This window comes from Pan paniscus, chromosome 7 (assembly GCF_029289425.2).
Source record: "Pan paniscus chromosome 7, NHGRI_mPanPan1-v2.0_pri, whole genome shotgun sequence".
In the NCBI taxonomy this organism is placed as follows: Eukaryota; Metazoa; Chordata; class Mammalia; order Primates; family Hominidae; genus Pan; species Pan paniscus.
Genome location: NC_073256.2, coordinates 147,603,116 through 147,621,675, shown reverse-complemented (window position 1 = coordinate 147,621,675; position 18,560 = coordinate 147,603,116). Strand labels below are relative to the sequence as shown.

General features: G+C 38.8%; 1 protein-coding gene across 15 annotated transcripts in view; it reads left to right on the top strand.

Annotated features, from left to right (window-relative positions):
• ASAP1 (ArfGAP with SH3 domain, ankyrin repeat and PH domain 1) overlaps positions 1–18,560 on the top strand; it is a 394,403-nt gene that overhangs the window by 193,739 nt on the left and 182,104 nt on the right. For all 15 annotated transcript variants that reach the window (XM_063606905.1, XM_034966609.3, XM_063606901.1 and 12 more), the window contains one exon: positions 15,751–15,823. In XM_063606905.1, coding sequence (XP_063462975.1) covers positions 15,751–15,823 — 73 coding nt within the window. The remainder of the gene's footprint in view (positions 1–15,750; positions 15,824–18,560) is intronic.

The window sequence follows — 18,560 nt, the reverse complement described above, 5'->3', positions numbered from 1 at the left end:
AAAACTACAACAGAAATTAGAGGTTCACAAGATAATTGCTGTGATTATAGTTTTCTTTTGGGCCCCAGACAGGAGCTCTTGAAACACAATATTCTACTAATTTTTTAAATGTACAGTTCACAAGGCAACATGGAGATTACTGAGAGTATGTACCATTTCTGCCTTGTTTTCTATGAAAGTTAACATATTGTTGGGTCCTTTGAAATTGCTCAGGAAAAAGCAGGCATTGCATGTATTATAAGACACTGTTAAGAGGATTAAAAATATTTTAACTACTGAATCAATCTTTTAATATTGTATAAGGAAATTATTTTAAAAGAAAAAATTTTCTTAATTACAACATAGCACAGCTGTTAAACATCTGTAGGTACCTCTCTGCACTTTACAGTTCTAGATAATTTACATTATTATAATACATGTAACTTGATGTTCTAAATTATGATATTTTATGATATCTGCACATATGTATTAGACAATAAATGATAGACCTTTGTCCATTCTAATTTGTTCCATACATAATTTTTAGTAACCATAGAGTCCTTCCTATTTCTATTTTATTTTAGTTTACCATTTTACTGTTGTTGGATTTAGGTTACTTCTAACTTTCTATAAAACACTGCTAATGATGATTTAGAACATTTGATAATACACATCCTTTATTATTGAGGAAATGGCAACAGTTGTTTTGAAAGGAATTATCAGGACTGGATTTACTATGTCAAATGTAAGGGTGGTTTTGTGACTTGAAATATAATTTGTCTTCTGTATGGTTTGTGGCCATTTCTCCAAAGCCTCTCCATTCACCAAATTTCTTTTTTCTATTTCTTACAGCTTTAGAAGGATAAAAAATGCATTTTATTATTGTTCCATGTGGAATTTTAAACTTATCAGTGCAATTGAAATTACTTGCATATGTTTGCTATTTTCGGTTTCTTGTGTTAATGTTTTTTGTCCCTCTGTTCTTCTGGGTCTTTATAGCAGCAACATAAGAATTCTACATCCTAAGTATGTATTAGAGATGTCAACTTCGATATGTCTAATGCATGATTTTTGTTGTATTTTTCCCTCTTAGTTCTTTTGTCTTGGTTTTGTTTGTTCTATAAAAATTGATTACAATTATTTATCTTTTTGCTGATAGTATCTGTTGTTGACATCAGAAAATTGTCAGACCTCTTTAGCTGATGTACATAGTATATTTTTTGAGGCCTAACTTTGTTCAGTTTTTTAAAATTAATTTATTATTTATGTATTTATTTATTTATTTTAAGACAGAGTCTCACTCTATCGCCCAGGCTGGAGAGCAGTGGCTCTACCTCATCTCACTTCAACCTCTTCCCCCCAGGTTCAAGCACTTCTCTTGCCTCAGCCTCCCGACTAGCTGGGATTACAAGTGCCCATCACCACATCGGGCTAATTTTTGTATTTGTAGTAGAGATGCGGTTTCACTATGTTGGCCAGGCTGGTCTTGAACTCCTGACCTCAAGTGATCCACCTACCTCAGCCTCCCAGAGAGCTGAGATTATAGGCGTGAGCCATCACGCCTGGCCCATTTTTAAAAATTTAGTGTTCTATATTGGTGTTCCAAAAAACATTGTTCTGCAGGTGTGCAAAAATAAAAACAAAACTAGGTATTCTGATTGTAATTAGTTATTTAATTATTTACTTTATCTTTGTTGGGAATTGTTGGAGTATAGAGTTAAACATGTTTCTTTAAAACATTCCAGTCTTTGATAGCCTGACGTGCATTCAGTATCTCCAGGAAAAAGATATCGTTAGAATGTAGTATTTTCCAAATTTACCATTTTACAAATGGTAAACAAATTAATTGTTTTCTCCAGAATACTTTCCAGCATCTCTCAGAAACAGTTTTCTACAAATCACAGGGTAGGAACTGCTGGTTTAATTCATTTGGATTTTTTTTTAACTCCATCAGTTTTTTTTATGAGAAGCAATTCTTCAGTTTTAGTAATCATCTTTATGCAAATGTATAGCCCGGGCTTCTTGGTCTCCTCTGCCAAATTAGGTCTTTCTCTCCTTATTAAAAAATAAAACAAAACAAAACCCACAATGACCAGATCTGTGGTTGGCAGCTCTGAGGTTTGTTTTGATGAATAAACAATTGGGTCTAAACTCATAATTGAAGTGGAGAAGTCACCAATGGCTTACCACTTGTATTCCCTTCAAACTTCTGTTCTCAGAAACTAGGAACATGAAGCAACTATAGTAAGCTTAGCATGCACCATACTGGGACGTGACAAAAAGTAGAATAAAACATGTTTTTTAGTTGGAGAAGCAGTCAGACATGGCAGAAAGCACAGACTTTGGAGTTAAGCTTTCCAGGGTTAAAATCCTGATTTTTCCATTTACTAGTTTTTTGGCCCTGGATCCCTACTTTCTGACTTAATTTCTTCATCTCCAAAAAGGCATTATTAATGCATGTCTTCTTAGATTGATGAAGTCTTTGAATACTAAATTCAAGGTAGACTTTTCAGAATATCTCTTGGAGGTCAGAGGATGCAAAATAGGGACACCGAAATGGCTGGAATTAGAATCTGAGCCTGACACTATGGCCTATCTTTTTAATTGCGTGGAAATCTTGAATATCAGATACTTTCCCAAATATATTTCCATGTTGATGCTATTTGTGTTACTTTTTTTTAAAATTAAAATTTCTTTCATTTAAAAGGAAATCTAGCATGCTAAGAGAGAAGAATAATGTTCCTAGGATTTGAAAATACTTGATTTTCAGAAATCAGAGCCAGAAGAGACTGCAGATTGGTGTAGTCTTGCACATTTGCAGGTCAGGAAGCTGAGAACCAGAGACATCTGAGGGGCAGTCAAATTTAGATGGTAGGTTCCAGTTTCTGTACACTGGGCACATCTAGATCTTCTCCTACACCCTGGGGTGCAGGGCCAGCAAGATGGCTCTACAACTGGGAGGAAATAATATATAAATAAACACATACATATGTGTGTCTGGTATCTTAAAAGATTAATAACTGTTCTTTGTCAAGATAAAAATGTGAGGAAAATGTCATTATAACCTGGCAGGTGCTCTCATAGCACTAGTGAATGAAGAGAGATTATTTCTTAATTGGGGAAGGGGGGCAGTGAAACTTTCTTATTGGGTGATAAAACCCAATCTTAAAGGTTGAACAAGAGTTTGTAAAATTGTTAAGAAGATGATGGAGAAAATGGTGAGAGGCAGAAGTATTGTTCAGAAAAGAGAAAATTTTAGCTACTAGAATTAGCATCTCCAGAGTCATAAAGGCCAGAAAGGAGCCTGGCATGTTTGGACATCATGAACTTGGAGAACCAGGAATATAAAGTGGACAGTCACAGTGACAAGGGTGGGTTGGCTGCAAAGGGGAGTCTGTGAAAGTAGATTGAGGTGAGGCAGAGAAGGGCTTTATGAGCCATGGTTGGGGGTTCCACTTGATTCTGTTTTAAAGTCAGAGAGTGGCATGACTAGACATATTTAGAAACTCTGCAATGGTGCGGAAGATGGATGGGTGGAGGATGAACTGCTAGAGGCTGTGGAAGTACCTGGCTGGGGCATGATTAAGTCCTAAAGTAAGACAGGAGCCCTTGCAATGGGTTTCAGTAATGCTGCAGAATAACCTGACATAGAGGCACACACTTGTAGTCCCAGCTGCTCTGGAAGCTGAGGCAGGAGGATCCCTTGAGCCCAGGAGTTCGAATCTAGCCTATTAACATAGTGAGACCCCTGTTTCTAAAAAATAGAAAGCAACAAAAAAGAAGTGCTGCTGAGATTGAATTGGCAGAATGTTGTGGCCTCTTGGGAAGAGGGTTAAACAAGAGGAATGTGACTTTGGTGTCCAGGTGAACATCTTTGTGCCATCACTGTGGTACTAAATAGACATGGAGGAGGAAGAGAAGATTTGGAGGAAGCCTTGAGTTTGGGGTGTGGTCCCAGAGGAGGAAGTGGATTGAACCACAACAGAAATACTTCAGATAAGTGTTGTGATGTAATACCCAGCTTGTCTCCTCCCTTTCCAGTCTTGCCCCTTTACCTTCCATTTCCACCACAACAGCCAGAGTCATTTTTCTCAAGGTCAGAGCTAATCACGTCTTTGTTCTAAAACCCTAGAGGCTCCATCTTGGCCAAACTATGGCCTCCAGAATACAATCCAGTCTCCTTACCATGGCCCTTTCCTCCCTGTGTGATGGGTCCCAGTGTATCTCTTCATCCCTCCTGTGGCCACTTGTTTCAGGCATCTGATCTCCCTGATGCTTCTTAACAACAAGGGCCTGTTTTCTCAGAATGTTAGCATGCACGTGGTTGTTCTCTGTCTACTCCACCTTGAAGAAGAGAACATTCTTGTCTTCACCAGGTATCCCCACGCCTAGAACAGACTTGATGCCTGGAGGTACAGGTCTTTGTAGATGTAGGAGCCGTATCTGCCTGTTCATTCCGTCTGCCTGTTCATTCCGTCTGCCTGTTCATTCCGCACTCCCCCCTCCAACCCCCCCGGCACCCGCCACATTCCTCAGCAGAGACTGAATGCTTGAGTGACCTCTCAATGGGCCAGAGTTAGGATTAGAAATACCAGGTAGATAAACTATTCCTCTTTGATAAGTAAGCTCCTATTTTCTTTCCTGATGCCACAGATAGGCCCATTAATTCTTTTCAAGGATTTTTCTACCAATCAGTCACTCTCAGTGGTGTTTTTCAGTAAGTCACCAGTATTTTAAAGGGCACCTGGAAGCTTTCACAAGCCTGTGCATCTCCACATGGTGTTGTGGTTGGTTATTTATATTAAGCCTATTTTCTGTATGCAGGTACACATGCCAGCGATCAGTTTTAGTGAAAATGATGCTCATTGTCAAGACTAGTTCTCAATTTGTAAAGTCCACAAAAGCTGTAGTTCCCAGGGTGTGCCTGAGGCTAAGTGGAAAGCCCCTCTGTGGTTTTAACTGACACTCACTATGCTGAGCAAAGTATTTAGCAGATAGACCTATGTGAAATGGCTGATGTGCAGCTCAAGTCTGACCTGCTTGGGTGGCACAACCCCAGTGACCTGCAAGTTGACTCCTTCCCACTTTGCTTTTTATCTCAACTACTCTTTAGCTGTTTTACATAGAGCCTCCTGGAATGGGAAGAAAAAGGTCTTTGAAACTGATTGTCTAGTGGCCTGATGACTGAATCCTTGTTGTTGTTTTTTTTTAAGGGTCCTCCATCTTTTGAACCCCATTGTGTCAGGTTGAAGGGTTGGAGAGCAACATGGTTATGAATATAGACCTTGAGATCAGGAAGACCTGCTTTGGAATCCTGGCTCTCTTATTAGCTGCATATCTTAGGGCCATTCTGATGTTCAATTTTCTTATCTGTAAAACATAGGTAATAGAAACCTTCTTATAAGTTACTGTGATGATTATATAAGATGATATAAGATTAATGGCAATGTCACATTGTCATTTTATCATCATCAATACTGGGGAGAAAAGAGACAAGAATGAACCAAAATCAGACTCTGAGGACCATTGGGGAAAGGAGGAAAAGAAGCAAACACATGTCTGTGCCAGGTATTATATGAGAAAGGCGTTAACAGTACCTTTAGTATCAGAGAGAGTGACTAACTTGACCAGGGTCACACAGTCAGTGTGTGGTAGCCAAGCAGGAAGTGACACAGCTCTCTATGACCTCAAAGCTTGTGTTTGTAGCCGTGGCTTTACACCTCTCAAGATGGTAGCTTGCCGCGTGATAGGCTATGTTTCTTCCAAGAAGCAAAGGTTGGATCTCTTAACAAATGGTAGTTGATTTCTGGAACATTAATGGTCACTTAGAACTGTGGGTACTCGTAGTAACTTAGTGCCAGATGGTGTGGGACCATCAAGGATTCTACTGATTAGGTGCAGAGAATGAGCATCCCAGAGAAAAGCAAAACTTAGCTTAGCCCTCAGAGGTGGGTTGAGTTCTCTTTACAGAATGTATGGAATGGCTGTACTTGTTTAGGATGACAGGTTTGATTTTAAGGGTTGTATTAGTTTGTTTTCACACTGGTATAAAGAACTACCTGATATTGGGTAATTTATAAAGAAAAGACGTTTAATTGACTCACAGTTCCGCATGGCTGGGGAAGCCTCAGGAAACTTACTGTCATGGCAGAAGGCAAAGACGAAGCAAGCACCTTCTTCACAAGGCCGCTGGAGAGAGAGAGAGTGGAAGCACTGTACTTTTTAACCATCAGATCTTGTGAGAACTCACTCACTATTATGATAACAGAATGAGGGAAACCACCCCCATGATCCAGTCACCTCCCACCAGGCCCCTTCCCTGACATGTGGGGATTACAGTTCAACATGAGATTTGAGTGGGGACACAGAGCCAGACCATATCAAGGGTTTTGAAGGGGATCTGTTTTCCTTTCTCTGTACACATTGCTGAATTCTGCCATTGGTACAAAAGGCAGAGTGGTTTAATGAAAAGGTTGTTGATATGATAGGAGGCCCATACTTCACTCATCTCCCTTCACTCATCTAGTCTCTCTCGGAGTCTGCTTTTCCCATGGGGGGGCGAAGGGGAGGGAGGTAGGCAGGCCCTTCACCGCAAATGGCTTCCTTTTGCCCGTGTTACATGTAGGACTTTGTAAGACTTCCTTTACAACTCGCAGTGATTAATTGAGAAGAGTGTGCTTCATCCAGGTCCTAAGCCCTCATAAATGATTATAAAATGATTTCATTATTGATACGTGATGTGACTGACTTTTGAAAGGCAAGATGAGGCTTGGGAACCACTGTAACCTCCAAGAGTCCCGGGGCGATTAGAAAGTGAATATTTTTACGTGTGCTACCCAAACAAAAAATATGTGTTGCAATATTTACCTTAGTTAAGATGGTGCTTCCTTTAAGTGATTGTAATAAACACTAAGGCATTAAAACAAATAGTACATGAGAAATAGCAGCATTATTGAGTTCCAGTTTTCTTCTGTACAGCTTTAATTCTTGATGCTTTTAATATAGAGGCAGATTTATTTGACAGATATTTATTGAGCCCTACTCTGGGCCTAACATAGGCCCTGCCCTCAAAACGTATACACGCCTAACAGATAATTTATGCCTACGTAGGAGAGCAGACTTTTGCGAGCTAGTTTTATGCAGTACCTTTTCTTTGGCTTGGGAAGTTGATATCTTGGTGGTGTTTTCTTGCATGGACTAAATCCTTAGAATTGTTTAGGAGATATTGGTCGAAGGTGGTATGTTAAATTTTTGCCAAGGATCTGAACTGTGAAGTAACTTGTCAAGTGGGGCCCAAACCTTTCAAAGTTTAGGATTTACAGATCTTTCCTGTTCTTTGGTCAAATTCCAGCTGAGAACCATGCAGCCATTAAGCTGTAGGCACCGTAGAAGACGTTAAATGTTTCATATAGAAATCTTTATAAGCACAGGAGAATCTTAAGGACACTTTTTATAGTCTAAAACAGCACAGATAAACATCTTAAAACCTTTATTTGCAGATAACATACCAACTTTCAATTTTGGGGCTGTGTTATGCAAATCAAATTTTATTTTAGGTTGGTCATTTCCCCTTCATGGCAGCCTCATTCAACTCATATTAATTTTGAAACTAACATGATAACATCTTTACCTCTTCCTTTCATATAAGCTGCTGCTGCCAGGTCCCTCTTCCTCTGTTGGCAAGTATTCTGCACTGCTGCTTCCTGGTTGAACCCCACTAACTGTGGGTGGTGTTACACAGGATGATTCTTAGCACTCCACACCTCAACTCCTCAAACTGCTGTAATTGGAGTTCCTATTTCTGTTCTGCTTCTCTCTGCCTCAACTTGTCTTTCCTGTCTGCACCCTTACTCCCATTCCTTCCTGGCTTGTTCCAAGAGGAGTGTCAGATAGAATGCCATGGGCGTCTTCTCCTCCAGGATTGCAGGGGTTAAAGATGGAGATGACCTAGGACAGCACCTGGCCCACAGGGGACACTCTTAGTTAGTTCCCTTCTTCTCTGCTTAATTACTTTCCAGCCTTCTTTTTGTTATCCCTGGAACCCCGTGAAACTTAACTTTGCTCTTCCAAAGGTGTGCCATACAGACAGGCTATGTTTCACTCGCCTCTGTATCTTTATAGCCTAACCCCTAGCCATTGCTTAGTAAATGTTTGCTGGGTGGATGAGTGCATAGAAAGATAATTCTAGTGAGGGGAAATGATGAGACGTATTTTCAGACTAGTTAGGTTTTAATTTCATTTGTGGCCACTCCACTTACCCTTTCAGATGAGGAGATAGAGCTGCTTTGGAAGGGTTTATTGTACCCACATGGTCATTTTGGATTCTTGCACAGTCTCCAGGAATGGGCATTCTTGTTTTAATTTCAAGTAATCAGGAGATTCCGGGACCATCTGTTCACTAGTATAGGAGAGGGCAAGGCAACAAGGAGTTCATATTCACATAGTACTCAGGCCAGTTTAACTGAAACCACCAACAGGTCCTCAAATGTCAGACACAGACATAAGAGAGATATTCATTCTTTCACCTTCCATTTGTTTGCTTGTTCATTCAGTCAGCTTCCACTGAGTGCTCTAATAGGTCTGATACCATGCTACCTGTTGGGGCCTTTTAGTCTGGATCTGAAAGATTACAACAGGGTGATCTATAAACCCTTGATTCGGCCCTCCAGCCAGATCAGTGACTAACACAAGTCTTTAAAATGAATTTAATAGATCATCACCTGTGAAAAGAAGGGAAAGTAAAAAAAAATAATAGATATTTACTGCACATCTCCTATTGTTTTCAGTGCTGGTGACATTGCCATGAACAGGATAGTACCACCTTCTTTGAGAGATTACATTCTATTGGGACAGATCATAAACGCAGGAGCATAACAATAAGATCATTTCAGAGAGTGTTAGTGCTTCCTAGGAAGTAAGAGAGGGTAATGAATGGACAGTGACTGGGAGTTGGACCATCAGAATGTCCTTGTGAGATGGCATTTGACCTGAATGGCAGAAAAAAAGAGAGAAGGTACAAGCTAGGCCCGTTTAGATTTAGGCGAAGAGAGTTTTAAGAAAAAGATTTCAGGAGAGAGGTCAGCAATTCTAAAAGCTTTAAGGCAGGACTAGCGCATTGGGGTTAGAAAGACTGTAGGTGTGGCTGGAACATAATGAGTAGTGGAGGGTGTGGGAACAGAGGGGAGAGGGCAGAAGGCTGGGTCACGTAGGGCCTTGCAGGCAGTAGCGAGGACTTAGTTTTATTGGAAGAACAGTGAATTCTTTCATCTTTCCTTTCTTCCTCCAAAGAGAGAGAGAGTGTGTATGTGTTCATTCCTTTCATTCATGTCAGTGAATCCTTACAAAGCATCTTCTGTGTGAAGAAATAAACATGAATATTATCCTGGTATTATTCTTACAGAGTTTTTAGTTGATGGAGTACAGGGAGAGACGCAGGTACTTAAACATCTAAAAAATAAGGTAGAGTGGAATGATGTGAGAAGTATGGATAAAGCAAGCCCCAGGTTAGCAATAATGAATGTTTTATGAACAACTTACTTTATCAATCTTATCAGAAGCCTTACCAGGCTTCCCATTTCTTCTAGCAAAGGGTTTTGCTGCTGCTGCTTTGCTGTGGCAAGAAGTGAGGAGGCCTGCAGCTGGTTAAGGAGAGGTAGATGCACAATTTGGTTTTCACACTTAGGCTGGTGCCTGTTGAAGCGTCTAGCACACTGAGTGGATGAATAAGTGCCTAAATGATGTAAAAACCCAAGTTTGATGATCATCAGAAAAAATCTCAGAGAAATTGGTTCCAGGATCCCCACAGATACCAAAATCTATGCACATGCAAGTCCCACAGTTGGCCTGTGGAACCCACAGGTATGGAAGGTCAACAGCACACATTTGCGTGGTTTGCCTATGTCTTTCCCCTTTTTGAGGAGGAGACAGTGACAATTCTTCATTGTCAATTCTTTCTTCTGGCACCTTTATCCACAACTCTACTCATGATCACATTGGACAGTGTGAATGAATGCATAGAAAGAGCTTATGCCTTCACATTATGATTATTCACGTATATGTTCTAGCATATGGAGATTTACAATGGGTAAATAATTTACTGATTTGGCTGTGAGGCTGCATGAGAACTTATGTCACTTTTTCATCCTCTTATGCAAGTGTTAATTAGGCATCCCTAAACACATTGCTCTTCAATCCTCACTCCTCCCATCAAGGTAGCATGATTGCCCAGCAAGCTCAAGGCTGAAGTAATCAGAGTCTAAACCAAAATTAGGCCAAAGTAGCATTCCCTTGCTTCCCCTATTAAAGGAATATCACATGTAAGAACATTTGCCTTGTGGCAATTATGGGACAAATGCATCCATTAAAAAGCATTTTTTAAATGACCTCTCTGAATATACTATAAAGCAATACAATGGAAGCCCTTTTTTTTTCCAAGTGAGTTAAAAAAAAAAAAAGTTTTTTGTTTTTTTTTTGTTTTTTTTTTTTAAGGAAATCACTTTGGTATAGGAGTATTTGTTTCAGAGGTGTTTTGCTGTCACTGCTCCAAGTGTTTCACTGGCAACTGCCTTCTGAGGTGAGAGTAATGATAGCTGGTCATTTTTGAGCACCTGCTCCATTCAAGACTTTGTGCTAGCCACTTCTAGGCACAATAATGTATTGAATGCTCAGAGCACTCCTAGATGGTAGGTATAATTCCCTGCTACCTTGGCATATCTCTAGGAAGTTCTATGCTAATATTTTATTGTTATGTATTATTTCCTGCCTCTGTAAACATAGAATTTAGCTCCAAAGAGTTGTGGTTATTGTCTAAAATCTAATCTACCCAAAATAAAAGCAGTTTTCCCACTTGAGTATATAGAAAGTGCCATAGATTTAGAAAGTAATTCTAAAATAGAAAGTAATTCTAAAATAGAAAGTCTTAATGAATAGTGGCAACAGTATTGCCATTGCTCAGTTAGCATAAATATATTTCAATAAAATATTTTTAAAGAAAGTTCACAGAATAACTATTTGAAGGCAATGTCCTGTTAAGACATTATTCTCATGACTGTATAGTCATATCTCTTCTACATATATGGCTATACATATTAGATATGTATACCTTTAAACTTTATTCAAAACCATTAGGGGAAGAATTACAGAGGACCATGTTTTCTGAATCTAGAACTATTTTATCAACCATTTTCAAAGCAAGTCTTATGTTGCCTACTTCTCTGTTTTGTGGAGATGATTATACTGATGAGTTTATGTATTCAGTCATTTGTCGCTTCATTTCATACGCATTTTTGAGCATCTACTGTGTGCTAGACACTAGGACTAGGAACTCAGCCATGAACAGGTTATACAAGCCCCTACTTTCATAGAACTTCCATTCTTCTAGTAGAGAGAAAAATACCATAAAAGCAAACAAATCATGAACAGGATCATTTCAGGATGTGGTAACACTATGCAAAAACTGGCATGACATGCATTTGAGAGTAACCCTTGGGTGGGCCGAGGGTATACATTGCTGTAGGGTATCCTTAGAAGGCTTTTGTGGGGAAAGGACTTTTAATCTGAGGCTTGTGTAAGAAGAAAGAGCCAGTCATCCAGAGAGCTTTGGGGAAGAGTTCTAGGCAGAGCAATCAACTAGTTCAAATGCCCTGAGCAGGCATGGTCAGATTCATACGCGTCTCTGAGAACATCTGCTCTTACACTCTGCTGTGACTGAGGGATACCACTCGGCCTGGAGGGGTATGCTACCCTCCTTGTCCTCAAAGTCTCAAGGACTTTTCTGTCCTTATGGTCTGGTTTGTATAATTTTTCTACATCCTTTTGGCTGTCAGCTCTCATGTAGTGCCTCTGTCAGTATGGCTTCCTAGCAGCCTCTCTCTGATTTGCAGCAGCCTGCATCTTCTCTGGGCCTAGATTCAAATGACAAAACTTGTTAGGACTATGTGTGAAATAAAAGTAAAAAGTCTTCTTATCAAGGTTGGAAGTGCTCTCCTAGACTACCATCCCTGATCCTTAGTTATGTAATGTTAAAGAGAATGTAATAATGCCATATGGCACAACTTTACATTCTCCTGTATTCATTTATTTGTTAATTCATTCTTTCCCCCTCACCCCACTCTTTTGAGTTGTCCAACTGCAGATACATACTTAGAAATGCCTGCACACGTTTTATCATACTTCTAATGATTTGGGAAAGATAATCTTATAGCCTATATTATCTACCATTTTTCTCTTAGCCCTTATTTAATTTTACATATATGACATTTCAGAGGATGTCACTGCAGTTGTTGTTTGGCATTTATGGGAATAAATCTTTGTAGCACACTTAGACTTGTATTATTTCTAGAGGGAGCCTTGTTTGATTGAAGGACAGTATCCCCTGGCTCTCTAAAACATGAGGCTCTTAAAAGTGCATTTTATTTAGCTTATTTTTGCCAGTGGCCAAACACTCAAGCTTAAAAAAAAAGAAGTGTCACCTAGACTTAACTGACTGTAGCTGTCAAATGAGGATGCTTTCAATAAACTTTAAAAGTAAGTAGATGAACTTTACACCCTACCAGTTCATAGGCAAGTTGGTAAACATTGAACAGAAATTCTGAGACTGTACCCGCTCCCCCCCACAAAAGGAAGTAGGTAGATGGTCTCAAAAAATGTTATGGCTGAAATCTTTCACATTCATTTGCTCATTTGGAGTTAACTGTAAAGTCCACTTAGTAATTTCTGTTAGACTACAGCCATCCTTTTTTAGTCATTATTCCCCCAAAGATAACCGATAGGTTATTTTCCTCCAGAAGCAGATCTTTGTTTCTTTCTTGAAAATAATTAAGAAATGTTAAGATTCAGGGGAAACTTGGACTTGCCTTCCACAACAGATTAGATGGCATGGTTGAAAAAGCATAGGCTGGCTCTTCTCTTACTTAGTATGTGACACTTGGCAAGCTAACTAATTTCTCTAAGGCCCAAGGTTTTTCATCAGGGAAAAAGGGCAATCATAAGTGTGGAAAAAAATTAATGACTATTTTTAGCATTTTAAAACAATGACATCACAAAAACAGTTCATCTAAGAATAAACCCATTGGATTCAGTCTTTTAAGTAAATGCTTATTTGCATCATGTTCTTTCCCTCCTGCTCTTAGCAATCTAAATGTCTTATATATTTTTAAAACTCAGGTTTATCTCAAAACTGGTGTATAGTCGTCACCTCCCCCATATGATGAGACTGTTTTTAGTTTCAGCCTATCGCGGATATCATTAGAATGCAGAATTAGGTAGTGGTTAGAAGATAAGGCTCTGTGTTGTCAAAGACCTGGGTTCAAATTCCAGCTCAGCCACCCTGGACAAATTAACCTTTCTAAGCCAAGCCTCTGTTTCCTCATCCATAAAATGGATATAATAAGAATATTTATTTCATAGGACTTTTGTGAGAATTAAGTGAGATAATCTCTGTAAACCTCTTAGCATGCTTTCTGGTTTATACCAAGTATTTATTAAATACTAGTTATCTTCCCTCTTTCCTCTACAATGCAAATCTTAAATCTTTTCAGTAATACAAAATTTATCTCTTCCCTGAAATGTCTCATAAAACATTCCCTTAAGCATGACATGCAGCATGACAGGTATGTGAGATGACTTGAGATCCTAAGCGGAGGAGCATTTTGTATAGGTAGAGGTACATTGTAATTTTCAAAGTGTCTACTATCAATGGTAAGTGATCCTGGTTTTTCATTTATTGTAACTCTTTACAATACAGTTATTTAAATTTTTTAAAAAAGATACAAGAGTATTTAAAGGAAGATATTGAACAGAAGTACAGGTAGGCAGTGGATGTGATAAGATATGGAGTTAGAATGTAGGTGATGGGTATGGTGGAAATCGTGTTAGACTTGCAGTCTGGAAACCCTGTTTTTTGTCTCAGCATCCCAGTAAAGAAAGCATACACTTTGGGATTTGGTAGATATAAGTGTAGAATGTGACATTAGCATTTTCTGGCTCTGTGACCTTGGGAAAGTTACTTAACCTTTCTCACCTTCCCTTTCTATAAATATTTATTGAAGGTCTACTACATTTCCTTATCTGAAAAATGAAGATGATCCTTAACAGGTTTCTGTAAAGATGCAATGCAAAGAGATAAAATATTTGAAAGTATATATATCTTATATAATTGATATGTTTTATAAATATAATAAGTTTTATACCTGATGTCTAGTAAGTGCTCAGTAAATGTTAGTTCTAGTGTTACTTAGGACCTGTGGTTGCAAGTGACAGAATTCCAAGCTCAACTGGCTTGGGACAGAAGGAATTTGTTGTCTCGTGTACTCAGACTGTAGGAAGGTTAACAGTGACATATGCCTTGGGAACAGCTGGAAGCAAAAACTCAGATGCCAGAGGAGTGTCTCTACCTCTTTTCTCTGTTACTGTGTCTCTGTTAATGTCATTTTGTCTGGCCAGATTTTTCCTCACATCAAGAAACAGAACCACTGGCAGTCTTAAGCTGACGTGACCAGAAAGCGAGTGAGCATTGTGGTCCTTGTTTCCAAGCCCAGAAATCTGAGGAATGACGTTGAGTCCAGTATGAGTCTGGTGCTCACCTGGCCAGACACTGGGGTCTAGAGAACAAGAGGTGAAGGAAAGTAGTAGGAAAGACCATTTTCCATAAGGGGAATTGTAGGTGCCTGCTACCATTGCATTTATCCCTTTCGGCTTCTTCAGGGAAGTACTTAGCCTCTGTGGGCTTCAGTTTTCTGGTCTGAAGTTCCGAGGTTTAGATGATGTGATGGATGTGAGTGTACATTTAATATTTTAAATTTTTATTTATGCAGTTTATTACTGTTATTGCTCATGCCTTCCAAATCTTGACATATCATCTAGGGGTTCCCAAGCAGACCAGAGGCCCTTGAAGTAGCAGAAAGGGGCCTAAAATTGTTTTAACAAGTTAGTCCAGTGTGCCAAGTATATTGACTATGCCCCATTTTAAACTTGCTTTTGGAGTGTGATACACATACAGAAAGGAGTACATAGCCTAAACGCACAATTTGCTGAATTTTAACAAACTAAACACAATGGTGTATCCTGTACCTGGATTAAGAATCAACAACAATAGACTCCTAGAAGCCCCCCCGCTTATACCACAGGTAGATTAATGTGTTGATTCATCATCCAAGAAGTCATTTAAAAGCATTACCAGCATCATGATGGCATTTTCCAACCTGTTTTTTTAAATTAAAAGATTGCCAAAATTCAACTGCCATATGTCATAACTAATTTTTTTTTTAACACTAAAAGAAATCGCAAAACTTAAAAGCACTGTGAAAAGCTCTTCAGGTCATTCCTACTCATTATACCCCTTGAAATGTTTTTCTGGCTAAAATTACCATTTAGGTGATAAAATGTGTCCTGTTGCCTGGGTATTGTGCCATTCATGTCTATGCTTGCGTTTTCTCCTTACCAGATTGTAAATGCATGAAAGAATCCAAGCCTTAAGATTTCTTCAGTGTCTTGTATTGTCTTTCTTGTGCATAGCTTAGCATGATAATTGACTGACTAAAATGCTATCCATTTCACACACTGAGCTTTGTGGAATGACTGCACTTCTCCGGAAAATATAACTACTCAGATCCCAGGGACTTCCAGTCTGATATGATTCATTGTTAACGAATATGTCAGTTTGCTGTTGCTTTGGTACTCAGGAAAACAAATGCAATTACAAATGAATTTTTCTTATTATTTTTTTAATTTACCAAATCTTCTAATATCTTTTCCCCCTTTTTTCTCTTTTAGGCTCTAGACCAAGATAGAACAGCCCTTCAGAAAGTGAAGAAGTCTGTAAAAGCAATATATAATTCTGGTCAAGGTAAGCACTTACTAAAAATGAGGTAACATGAATTATAAATAATGTCTACAGCGTTTTGTTAGTTATTTAAAAGATGCTAAGTTTATAGGAAACTTGACACAAATGGAAAAGTAAGTAGGTAAAAGAAATTTCTCTTTTTTTCTCTTATCTCGACTGTCAGCCCAAACCTATTAGTGTTTCCAAAACAGAAAGAAGAAAAGCATTAGTCACAGTGGATTTTACTGTACACTTAAGTGCTTAATAGGGTTATGAGTAAATTTGTCACAAGTAACATGAGATAGATAAAATCTCTGTGTGAATTTGGTCAACCTGTAACTCAGTGGCTTCAGTTAAACACATCAGAATCTTTTCCCTTCTTCAGTGTACCTGTACACATTTGAAAATCAATATTGGCGATGGTTGTGGAAAAAGTTAGAGAGGAGGGGGCAAAGTTAAATTCAGACCTCAACAGACCTGTGAACTATCATCTTTTCTTTTGTTGGAAGGTGTGCCGGATAACCTGTGTAACTAAATGTTTTAACTGTCTAGTGACTTTGTCACCTTGGAGGCAAAAGTATGTCATCAGTGAATAAGAGGAAACAAACTAAATTAAAAAAAAAAAAAATGAGTAACCACAAAAAGTGGTAGGCTCCAGCACTGTAGAAGAGAAGCTTGGAAACATAAAATGGATTTCAGAGTTTCTCACTCACATTTTTTGTTACTATTGCAGTACCAGCTCACCTACCAATAGGTTACTTCTCTAGGAAATCAGTGGTCTATAACTTAACAGAAAACCTGGAAGGGAAGGCAGCAGACTATAATAGAAAGAGCGCAGGCCGTGAAGTTGGACAGATGTGGGCTTTCGTCCTTGCTAATCCACTTCTTATTAGCAAGGTGACCTTGAGCTGGTTATTTCTCCTTCTTGAACCTCCATTTTTCTTCTGTAACGTGAATATAGTGGTATTAAAAAAAGTTGTTGAAGGGATTTAATGATCTCATATCTGTAAAGGGTCTGCCAGGTTATGGGAGTTCAGTAAATGCATGTTCCTCTTAATTTTATCATCATGAAATTATTGCGCTGAATGGAACCTGAACAAGCCAAAACCCTCAGGTACTTTATGGCCTTCCCGTCTCATCAGAGCTGGGAATCACTAGCCAAATGAAACTGGAAACCTAATATTCTCTTGTTTTTTAAACCCCCCTAGGCCTTGAGACATTCTGTAATATTAATTGTTAACACATTTTGCACCCTGGTGCCTTCATTTTGCTCCCTAATTTCTTTATATCCAGTAAAACACTAACTTCTCATTAAGGTAGATAACTAATAGTCATGTAGTTATGACCAAATGTTGTTTTAGGTCTTGGCCTAAGTTATATACCTAATTTATAACTCCTGCCCTTTCGCTTTTATTTCAATGAACTCCCACACTGTGGTAGGCCCTTATGTTTGATACTAGCTCTTTGGGGAGGTGAGTGAAATAAATAACTAGGAGATGCCACAAAGCGGGCTTCTAAGGTGCTGATATTGTTGTTTCTTGATGTTAGTGGTGGTTACATGGTAAAGTTCACTTTTTGATAACTCATCAGATGCTGAACTTAGGATTTATGTACTTTTCTGTAGGTATGTATATTATATACCAATAAAAATATATTTAAAGTATTATATACAAGGAGGTTCACTGAAGCCTTGATTGTGATTTGGAAGAGCAGAAAATAAAAGGGATTTATTAAATAAACCATAGTATACATATAATAGACTACTACACACCCCTTTGAAAAAGAGAGAAACTCAAGTAGTCTAGGTCTGAGTTGGAATCCTAGCTTTGTTATACTTGTTCAAGTCAAGTATATTATTTAACTTCCAGGAGTCTTACATTTCCTTACCATAAATTTAAAAAATAATATCTAATGTGCAGGGGATTGTATGGACAAAAGGAGAGACCATCTAAGGCCCCTAATACACTGCCTGCCACATAGTAGGTGCTTAACAAATGGTAGATGGGGGAAAAGGACAGCTAGATGAATTCTTGAGTGCCTTCTCTATTTTAATTCAGTGATTCCACATATAACATTTGACCAGCCTGATTTTATAAAGAGCTTAATGAGAACCATTGTTTGTCTCAGGAAGAATGGTCAGTTCTCTGTAATGTGATGATGGTTTGTACCTGAGGCTCTATGCTTGTGAGCTGCAAAAGGGAGACCCTTGCTTTACAGCCATGAGGTGCTGCTGTATTTACCGTGCTGAGGGCTCCCTCCATGTGACTGTTTTCCAAATGTTCCCCCTCAAGATGCATTTCATCCCTTGGCCACAATGACCACATCACTCAGCAGCTCATACAAAGGCTCCTCTAGTGGGGGATATGCTTCTTCCTGTTCTTTAAAGGATTTCCTTGATCACAGCTGCCATGGGTATGACAGAAGGGAGAGATTGTTCCTGTATGGATGTAAAGAGGTGAGAGTTCAAGGGCTGTATGCAGAGTTTGGGTGCAGCCTCCTCCAGTAGATTGCACCCTCTTTGTGGATGGGGGTGGCACAGCTTATTGAACATTGAATCTCTCCAGTCTGGATTAGGGGTTCTGTGTGCCCTCCTCCTAGGTTTGTACTATTAGAGTAGCCTCTGGTGAGATATGGTTTTAAATTTTAAATGAATTAAAATAAAATTTAAAATTCAGTTCCTCAGTTTTAGCCACATTTCAAGAACTTAACAGCCATATATGACTAGTGGGTGCCATATTGGATAGTGCAGAAATAGAAACTT